The 10,512-nt window shown below is 36.7% G+C and overlaps 1 protein-coding gene and 1 long non-coding RNA gene across 6 annotated transcripts; both read right to left on the minus strand.

Annotated features, from left to right (window-relative positions):
- Window positions 1-4,602: 4,602 nt before the first annotated feature.
- Window positions 4,603-6,313, minus strand: LOC127132188 (uncharacterized). The gene is made up of 3 exons (XR_007806632.1): window positions 5,571-6,313; window positions 5,386-5,454; window positions 4,603-4,958 (listed from the first exon to the last, which is right to left on the minus strand). It is a non-coding gene; the product is annotated as an uncharacterized LOC127132188 (long non-coding RNA).
- Window positions 6,314-6,609: 296 nt separating this feature from the next.
- LOC127132155 (pentatricopeptide repeat-containing protein At1g62930, chloroplastic) lies at window positions 6,610-10,217 on the minus strand. 5 transcript variants are annotated; one of them, XM_051061059.1, is made up of 3 exons: window positions 8,876-10,217; window positions 8,714-8,761; window positions 6,610-8,554 (listed from the first exon to the last, which is right to left on the minus strand). In XM_051061059.1, the coding sequence occupies exons 1-3, from the start codon at window positions 9,918-9,920 to the stop codon at window positions 8,283-8,285; spliced, it is 1,365 nt and encodes a 454-aa protein (XP_050917016.1). In that variant the 5' UTR covers window positions 9,921-10,217; the 3' UTR covers window positions 6,610-8,282. The 5 variants fall into 5 exon arrangements, with proteins under 5 accessions (XP_050917016.1, XP_050917031.1, XP_050917023.1 ...); XM_051061074.1 differs by having other exon boundaries at window positions 6,610-9,554; window positions 9,986-10,217; XM_051061066.1 differs by having other exon boundaries at window positions 6,610-9,554; window positions 9,952-10,217.
- Between the last annotated feature and the right edge of the window lie 295 nt (window positions 10,218-10,512).

The raw sequence follows: 10,512 nt of genomic DNA on the forward strand, positions 1-10,512 counted from the left end.
GTTCATTGATACAGAACATCAATGGGCAGATATCTTTACTAAGCCTCTAGCTGAAGATAGATTTCTTTTCATATTAGAAAATCTGAACATTAAAAATTGCCCTGAGTAAAATTTGGCTCTGAACATATAAAATGAGACTCTGATAAAAACAAATACACTTCTGCCTCTGACTCTGATACTTCTACAAGTTAAGAAGATATCTGAGTTAGAAATCTTCAGACACCAATCTCTTGGTATTCCTGAAGATCAGATACATTAAACACGTGGAGCTCTGAGCGTCAAACCTTAGAACTTCTAGACAGCTGTCAAGAAATTCAAAAAGGCAGACGTTTGAGTTTTCCTCGAGCAGTGTGCAAACTGTGGGATTAGACATTCATTTATTAGCTGTAATCATTTTTCCCCCAAGCGTGCTATTTTGAGTATTGTGTTTAACGCATTCTGAGGTGTCGTTTTGCATGCGTTTTTACTTAGGTATATAAACACTTTTCTCACATTTCACACACTTATCACTCTCACTCACTCTAAAACCCTAAACCCTTCTCTGCAAGCTCTCTGCAAGTTCTTCACCTTCTTCATCAATCTTCTTCATGGATGCTCAACAGCAAGAAGTTTTTAACTTCTCCCAACAGATGGAATCCGCTTCTAATCCCCAAACCTCAAACACTCAAACACCCACTGTTACAGGCGTCACCATAACCCCTGTTTATCAAGAACCCCACATTCTTGACCGAGAAAGCCACATAAACCTTTCAACTCCCTTTGAAGGTTTGGATGTTTTGTGTGAATCCTTGGTTGATTTTGACAACCTAAGAAGAAATGGCGTTGATCTCACTAGGGAACTTCGTCAACAAGGATGGGAAACCTACTTCGACAGGCTTTATGGTCCAATCTACCCTCTTCTGGTCAAGGAATTCTGGAGACATGCTGATGCAGATGACCAATTCATTGTCTCTTTTGTTCTAGGGGTAAAAATTGTCATCACTGAAGCATCAATTGCCTCCTTGCTGAATATGGAGGAAAGTGGAGGAAAAAGGATTTACAACATTCCTCCAAGGTCAAAGCGCATCACTGAAGTCATCAACCCAACAATCTTCAAACCTAATGTTGAAGGAAACCCCTCTAAGAACAAGGAGCTTCACCAGAACCTCCGAGTTTGGCTGAAGATTATTCTGGGAACAATCCATCACCGTCCAGCCTCTAACTCTTCAGATTATATCAATGCAGACCAGAAATGCATTCTGTACTGCATTCAGAAGGGTATCAAGATCAACCTCCCTACTCTCCTGTTCAGATATCTGAGGGATTCAGTCAGAGAAACCAGGAATAATATGAAGCCCAGATCCTACATTCCTCTGGGGAGATTGCTCTCTGACATCTTCATTGAGCATGGACTGGTAGACGCTCTGGAAAAGACCAGATGTATGGATGATCTGGCAATTGATGTAGGGAAGCCTCTGAATGCCAAAAACCTGAAGAGTATGGGAATCATCAAAGAGATTAGAGTCAAGCCCACTCTGGATGTATCCTGGGAATCTCTAAAAGATCAGAGGAAGATGCCTCATGGCCTGGCCAGATTCTTCAAGAATGAGCCCAGAGACGCTGTTGCCCTCTATCTTCATCGTCTGCTGGAAGAAGGTGTGGATGTCTCTGATTTCAGCATCGATGACTGTCTGGATTCAGAAGAAGATCTAGTCAGATACAAGAGAGGTGTCTCTGAGAGACAGATAGCTGCTGAGGCAAGGAAAGCAAAGAAAGCCAGACTTGGAGAATCTTCTGGAACTAAATCTCCTGCTCCTCTGCAAACTTCTTCTTCTGGTATGTCTATTCCTCTTGCTACTTCTGTTCCTATGATGGCTTCTTCTCATCCTCTCACAACACCTCCCTTATATACTACCTCTGAAATCCCACCCTCAATCACCAGAACCTCCCAACCTACACCAGTTCTAAACATAGCCAGAACCTTCATTCCTCCCTCTCAACCTATACAAACCCACCAAAGCACTTCTTCTTCTTCATCCTCTGAATATGAATCACCTCCTTACCTTTCCCCTTCTTCTGACCAAGAGTCCTCTGACCAAGAACACTCTGACCCAAACTCCCCAACCATAGCAACACTCTATGCCCATAGACTTGCTTCACAACGAACACAAACCACAGAACCTGAAATAACTTCACCACTACAACAAACAACAACTCTCCCCTCTGAAACTCAACCATCTGATCCCTTCACCTCTAATATCACTCCACCAATTATTCCCGCTGTACCTGGACCAGACTCTGACCCATTAGACCTAAATCCACTATATGCTTCATCCCCTAGTCTTCAACCAGACGCAGATTCTGAACTTCAACCAGAAGCAGAATCTGAACCTCAACCTCTAAATCTTAGCCCTTCAAACTCTCCACCTCATTCACCTGAACCTGAACTTACCATACCTACCCTTGAGGAGGCCATTATACAGGTTGCAGAAGCTTCAGTCCAGAAGGTCAAGTCTCTGGCTAAAAACTCTGAAGTTAGTGATGATCCTGAATCTGTTAGGACACACTGGAACAGAGTCATTAGTTGGATGACCTCTGAGTCTTATAGGCCGAAGAGTGTCTCTGAACAAGTCAGAAATGGCTACATCAGAGATGCTGAGGAAAGACTCCAGGAGAGATTAGCCAGAGAAGCAGAAGCCAAAAGGCTAGAAGAGGAGAGGTTGGCTAAGGAAGCTGAAGAAGAAGCAAGAAGGTTAGAAGAAGAAAGACTGGCAAAGGAAGCAGAACTTCTAAGGATTAAGGAAGCTGAAGCCAAGGCTCAGGCGGATGCAGAAGCCCAAGCTGCTGCTGAAGCTGAAGCTCAGCAGGCTCTGACTCAGGGGGAGTCTTCCTCTGCGATCCCTATGATTCTTCATGCTCTGAAAGAGATCAAGCAAGATCAGAAAGAAATCAAGCAAGATCAGAATGAGCTCCGTGTCAGGATGGACAAGCAAGACGCTTTGAATGAAAACATCCAAAACATGTTTGCCATGTTGCTTCAGAGACTTCCTCAACCTCCAAACCCTTAGGCACTTAGGATTTATTTTGTTTGCTTGCCTAGTGTTTTTGCTTCTGTCTTCTTTAGCTCTGATATTCTCTTGGATCTGATGTTTTGAATGCCTTTGTGCCTTTGTGCTTCTGATTAATGAAATGTTTTTCTCTTTATTATCTTGTTATTTTTTTTTTTTTATATATCTACCTTTTTGATTCTGACAAAAAGGGGGAGAAATCATTAAATAGCTCTGATGAAAATTGTCTAAAACCTTAAGCACTCTGCAACATTTGTAGATATAGCTCTGATAAAAATAGCTCTGATTAAATAGCTCTAACATTAAATTTAAGAAATTGCAGAAAGTTTTCAGAAATCTTATTACTTGGAAAGCTCTGGTAAGAACTTCTGAACTCCCTAGCACTAACTCAGGGGGAGCTTCTGTCTATCTGATCTTATTTTATTCATGTTTCATCTGCTATTTTAAGTTGTTTTGTCATCATCAAAAAGGGGGAGATTGTAAGAACAAAAATTGTTCTACAACAGATTCCTTGATTTTGATGATAACAAAGGATGAAACCAAAAATGGCACCCTAACGAAAAGTTTCTAAGTGTGCAGGGTTCTAAAGAAAGAAGAAATAAATCTGATGATGTCATCAGATGCACAACAAGATCAGATACAAATTATCAAGTATCAGAAGCATCTAAAGTGGAATCTCGTTTCAAGAAGCTCTGACTCTGGACAAAACTGCAAAGTATCAGAAGCATCTGAACATGAAGTAAAGTCTAGAAGCTCTGACTCTGAACAAATGCCTTCTGTAAACTCTGAAATTTATCAGCGCTATCTGAACTCTCAAGAAATAACATCAGAAGCCAGATCCCAAGATTCTCCAGATACACGAAGACTCTAATCAGATTTGTTAATCATGATGAAGTAACGTTTAAGCCAAGTTAAAGTTCTGCAAATGGATTTCCTCAATTAGAAAGAGACGTTAATCTCCTCTTCCAAGAGAGAAGATACTACTTGTGGTAAGTAGTCACCTCTAAAAGAAAAAGTCTCCTGCAGAAGCTATTTATGGAATGGCGTAATTACATCTCATTATCCACCAGATTCAACTCTATTTCAACACTACTTCAACTCCTATATAAATAGAGAAGAAATCAACTTTCAGTAAGCAAGAAATCAACTAGCCAAAACTATACTGAATTATTTCACGCTCAAGAAAATCATCTTTGCTCTCAAGGAATTTCACTAAGCTTTTGCTTATTAAGTGAAAAATTTGTTCTTAAGTTTGTAATACTTGCTTAACTAGAAGCACTCTAGATTACATATCTTGTATCTTTTATTTGTTTGATTTCCTCAAGTGACTCTTTGTAGTCTGTAGACTTGAGAGGACTAAGAGATTTTCTTCTCTCTTAGGGGTTGTTTGTAATCTTTCAAGATTAGTGGATTAAGTCCTTGTTGAAGGCGAAATCACCTTGGCCGGGTGGACTGGAGTAGCTTTGTGTTATAAGCGAACCAGTATAAAATCATTGTGTGATTTTCATTTTGGAAAAGCGCTTATTTTTTAAAACAATTCAAACCCCCCCTTTCTTGTTTTTCTCACCTTCAGAACATGCCCACCATACCAAGCTTGTAAAGCATCTAAAAAACGAAGCAATGTATGATGCCTTGGTAAAAACATCAGAAAAATGCATGGAAGCTAAGGCAAGCAAAAGCCTCACAGAGGAACTGAATTGATGAAGATGCCAACAATCAGTGGAAGCTAAGGCAAGAAAAAGCCTCGCAGTGGACAGTTTGGCTACTGGTGAAAAGGTTTCAAAGTAATCCAAGCCTTCTGTTTGAATGACGCCTTGTGCTACAAGTCTAACCTTGAATATTTCTACTGCCCCATCAGCATGCCACTTATTTGGAATAAGCATGTTGTTATAGAAGAATTGGAGCTGACACCTGAGAAAGATGGCCAACAAGCAACACCTTTGATAGACATTGATAAAAGAATACTTGTAGATATTATCAATTATAAACATCTCAAATACATATACTTGTGGCATTCTTTTTCCTTTCAATACTGTTCAGTTATTTAAATCCTCTAAAGCGTGTAAAATAGCTGACTTGCTATAAAAGAGACTAGAAACAGACTTCGTGTGCATGAGAGTAAAAAACCACGTATAAAAGCACTGACACAAAACTAAATTTATTTTCACAGTTCAATTACAATAAAGCTACTTTAGAGCTATAGAGCAGCACAGCAAAGAATGCACCGTCTATATATAGCTTAACACAGTGATCAGAAAATAAATAAGACACCCCACAACACATCATAAAGATTTAATATGAAAACTATCAACTACGCTAACCATACTACAAAATCTACCTTAGCATGCAGTTCTGCAACTTGTGTTAAAGCAGTATCATAACTCCAGTTCTTAAATCACTTCGACACCTGTAAAAGAAAAATTGAAATGGTCAATTTAAACAGTTTATATAGCACACAATCTAGATGTGAGGATGACTTATTTAAATAATTTATTATCTACATGATAATAGTAGAACTAGTACCACTAGTGCCCCTAGCGGATGAAACAGCTTCAACAAAGGAACCTAAATGCTTGCTTTGAACTGAGTGGGGGGGTAAACAGACCAGCAGGTTCTGTGAGAAAAGCTACGACTGCTGAACTAAATAGTAGTGACAACCAAGCAAGTGAGACAGATGAATGGAAAATGTTCTAGGCCAGGCCACATACATTTAGCTTTTATCATAGCAAATTATGGTAAAAGAGAGCAAACATAACCTTCTACTACCAAGTTCAATTTCACTTCACTAGAAATAGAACAAGCTGCAATAAGCTGGCTATTAAATAAGTTGTTACAAGAATCCTTTTCAATGGAAATTTGTCTATACAGCAGTCTGGATCCTTCAAAGTCTCACCCAAGATAAATAAATAAATGCAAATCAAAGAAAAAAGGCATACTAACATCAAAATCTGCAGAAAATGTGAGTCCACAGCTTTTCATAAACTCGAATAATGAAAATTTTATAAAGGACTGAAAGTAATTTATAGACAAAAAGGTCTAACTTTCTGTACAAACTAGCAATACTGACGGAAAGTTCTAAACCGCGTCCAATTAAGTGACTGAAATAATAGTTATTTCATAAGGTTCTAGAAATGGTAAAATGTAGCATCAGATGGTCCGGCCTACTAGTAAAGTAACCTCCAATTCTAAGTTTTCACTTAAACTACACTTCTAATTTAAACTAGGGCGAATAAACCTTTATTTTAGATTCACTTCACTTGATATTCAATCTTTCCGTATGTTCTTTTGGGTCAAATAAATCATTCAATACTTTTGATAGCGATTCTAATTCCTTTATGTACTAACCAGTGTTCCCTTTATCATGTTCTTTTGGGTAGAATAAATCATTCAATCCTAATAGAAAATTTAATTTCTTACCAAAAATATTTGAAACCTTCATGAAGATTCGATGGGCATTTCCAGAATGTTCAATGTCAGCCTCTATGGCACATATCTCACTCGTTTCAATTGGAAGAGCCCTCAATCCAATGTACAAAATATGCCCCATATATTCCACCTGCATACACAAGTGGGAGTTCTCACGCATTCACCGTAATAAAAAAATAGGGAAGATCAACATTTATCTCATAGAAACCATAACAAAGTGGAAATTTCTGAGGGGTGTATTCTATTTATAAGAAAATGTCAAAAGATTATCTCGTAACTAGATGTATATTAAACTAGTAATAAAAATATAACAAACAAATATAGAGTAGACAAGGTTGTACAAAATAATTGAGAGGAAAAATAATTCAACCCTACAAAACCGGTTGGTAGAGTGAGGACTGCCCCCACTTAGAAACACATGTTCAGACCATATATTATCCGATATTATACTGGTTAGCAGTAAGTTAAAAATGTGGCAGTGGAAAAAACATAAATTCAATTATAAAGACCAAGGTTCAAAGTGTTATTTACAAACTTTCACTTTTGAATTTGGAATATTACAGTAAGTGTAAAATGTGGTTGTTAGTTGTTACTGGTGCCAATATATCGTGAAACTACTACAAATACTTCATTCACACTGCTGGGTGCAGTAATAAGAATATCCATTTGGAGGATGTCTTATGTTTGAAAAAGAAACTACATATCAAGTAGATCATATAAAAAGAAAACAAAGTTCCGGGTACAATTTTGAGGACACTTCTATATATACTAGTTTGATAACATGTATCATACTTGAGCATTCAATTGATAACATTATTTAAAAAGTAATTAGTAAATCAAAGTGATGACATTTTAAGTCATTAAAATATTTAAGTTATTTGTGAACCCAACCAACCTATACCAGTTTACCCGCGAATCCAACCAACCTGAATATGAGCCAACTCAAAATTCGGGTTTTGACATAAATGTTATCAGGTACTAGACAAAATATGAAAGAAGTTTATTTTTGTAATACACAATTGCAAGAAACGGAGTGATATTCTCACTTGCTACTAAATATGAAGATCCAAAATCGAATTATTATTAGTTGTTAAGAATTTTGTAGTATAGTTTGTCATAGTGTGTATTGTATATAACTTCCTTGTCCTAAACTCCTAATAGTAGTAGTTACTAGTTAGCAGTACCTTACTGCATTTTTGTTGCCAAAATAAATCATGTGTCCTAAATCTACATTTGCATTTGTTAGGATTCCAAATAGATAGATATAAACAGCCCAGCTGCTACATGTATTTTGGTGGAAACAAATTCAAAGGGACATTTTACTAGTGAAAGTACTGTAATTTCAAAACACCAATAACATTAAAAAGACAACAGAAACAGATCAAAACCAAAGGAAATGAGACCCTGACTTCCAAATCTAAAACTGAAATCAGAACTCACAATGTTCTACTTCTCTAACCAACCATTTCACCTAAATATCATGGGCCATGCGTTTAGGCCTAAATAAGCAAACATGAATCCATGATCCCAATTACATTTTCAACATTTTCTAAACTGTGAATGATAATGATGTGCATTTGAACATGTACCCATTAAGAGATCAACAGATCTGTAAAATAGGAACTGTAAATTGTAGTACTACTTTAGGCTGATGGTAAAGTTTTTGGTGGAAACAAATTTAGCAGGACATTGTATCAATGAAACTATTGTGATTACATTATAGCAATGACATTCAAAAGATAAGAGCAATACCTTAAAACCAAACATCTTGCATGAAGGCCTAAATAAGCATCTTTCCTATTTTCGATTTTATAGTAGACCTTTCGCAATCATTTCACGAAGAAGTTTCTCTGCTTTACCATTTTCATCATTTTCAAATAGGGAAATAATAATGATTTCATAAGTTTGAGCATTTGGAATGCAACCATTGTCTTTCATTTTGGACAGCATGGTCAATGCTTCATCAAACAAACCACTGTTACAAAATCCACGGATCATAACAGTATATATATAGACATCAAGATTGTAGCCTTTGACCAAAAGTTCATCGAAAACCTTTCGTGCATCCTTTAGTCTTCCACCTTTACACAATCCATTGATAAGAATAGTGTATGTGTACACATTAGGTTGAATACCTTTGTCTTTAAATTCTTTGAATAATGCAATTGCCTTATCAACTTGATGGTTTTTGCATAAAGCATACAATATAGAACTGTACGTAATTATATTAGGTGGCTGACCTCTAACACACATCTCATCGACAAGCTCCAAAGCATATGAGATTCTCCCTAGTTTGCACAAGCCATCAATAAGGGAACTATAAGTTAACGTATTAGGAATAATTTTTCTAAAATGCATTTCTTTGAAGAGACTTATAGCTTCGTCTACCATTTTAATCTTACATAATCCATTAATCATGATACTGTAGCTATGAACATTAGCAGTCACTTTCCTCTGGGCCATAGCATTGAATATATCCTTGGCCTTGTCCACTTCTTTAACCATACAATATCCATCCATTAAAGAGCTATAAGTAATAACATCAGGTTTTACACCTTTTTTTATCATCACAGCAAACACATTTTTAGCTTCTTTCACCTTTCCTTCCTTACAAAAAGCATCAACTAATAGATTAAAGGTATAGGCATTTGGGATGATGTTTTCCAATGTCATTTTATTGAACAAACCAATTGCATCTTTCAATTCACCCACAATGGAAAGGCCATAAATTAACGAGTTATAAGTGGAAACATCAGGAGAGATTCTGTTAGCAAGCATTTCAGAACATAAATCAAAAGCATCATTAACAAGTTTATCTTTGCACAAGCTATCAATAATAGTGTTGTACATTACCGAATTAGGCTGAACCAATTTCACATCCACTTGTCTGAGAAATTGCAGGGCTGCTGCTGTTTCTCCAACTTTGCATAACCCATTGATCAAGGTGCCATAACAAACTTGATTAAAGTGAAACCCCTGCGCTACCATCTTATCATGAAATTGCAATGCTTTATGGACCTCACCTTTGAGACAGTGTCCCTTGATGAGTGTAGTCAGAGTTATGACATTTGGCTGGTAACCCTTTTTGAGAATGTTTGCAAATACAGAAAAGGAAAGAGAGTTATAACCCAATTGACAAAAGCAATTAATCAAAATGCTCAAAGTGACTAAGTTTGATTCAATTCGTGTGCTTAATTCCAATTGTCGATGAAGTGAAATAACAGTGGAGTAATGGTTGGCCTTGACAAGGGAACCTAAAATGTTGCCAAATTGAAAGATGGTTGGTGTAGGATTCTGATGGAGCAAGTGATTGAATGAGGAAACGAGATTGTCTTGGTCGAATAGCATCGAGTTAGAAGAGAGAAAACGACGAAGGAAAATGGGACTTTGACATTGAAAATGAGAAAAATTGGGAACGAAAACGCATCTTAACCTAGAAATCGACATTGTCAAAACAAAGAAAATGTCACTTTTATACCTAACTGCTCATAGCCTTTTCTCCAATTTCTTACCCATAGGCAGCGCCATTACTGCTTCAAATTATTCTTTCAATTTGTTCTTCTAGAATTAATCTCCCAAAAAAAAACATCAATGGCGGCTGTTCTTCATTTTTTTTTTGTATCCTTCTACTACCAAGTTCAATTTCACTTCACTAGAAATGGGACAAGCTGCATAATAAGCTTCCTATTAAATAATTTGAAGCAACATAGAAAAAAACATCAATGGCGGCTATCTATATCCTATTATGTTTTTTTTATAAGCACCTGTATTAATACGCACAACGGGTGCAACCCAATACAAAGGGAAAAAAGTTACAATCCAATAAAACTAGAAGGATTAGCGAACCATAATTCTCTATTAATATTTATACTCCCCTTAGACAAAATAGAAATTCAATCCCACCCAATTGATTTAATAATCAATAAAATCTCTACCACATTCCAAATGGAATGTTTAAAAACCAAATTATTTCTAGCATTCCAAATGCTCCAACAAACCAAAGACCAAATAAAAGCGAAAAAAGACGACTTCACTCTTC

This window comes from Lathyrus oleraceus, chromosome 1 (genome assembly GCF_024323335.1).
Source record: "Lathyrus oleraceus cultivar Zhongwan6 chromosome 1, CAAS_Psat_ZW6_1.0, whole genome shotgun sequence".
NCBI classification, from domain to species: domain Eukaryota; kingdom Viridiplantae; phylum Streptophyta; class Magnoliopsida; order Fabales; family Fabaceae; genus Lathyrus; species Lathyrus oleraceus.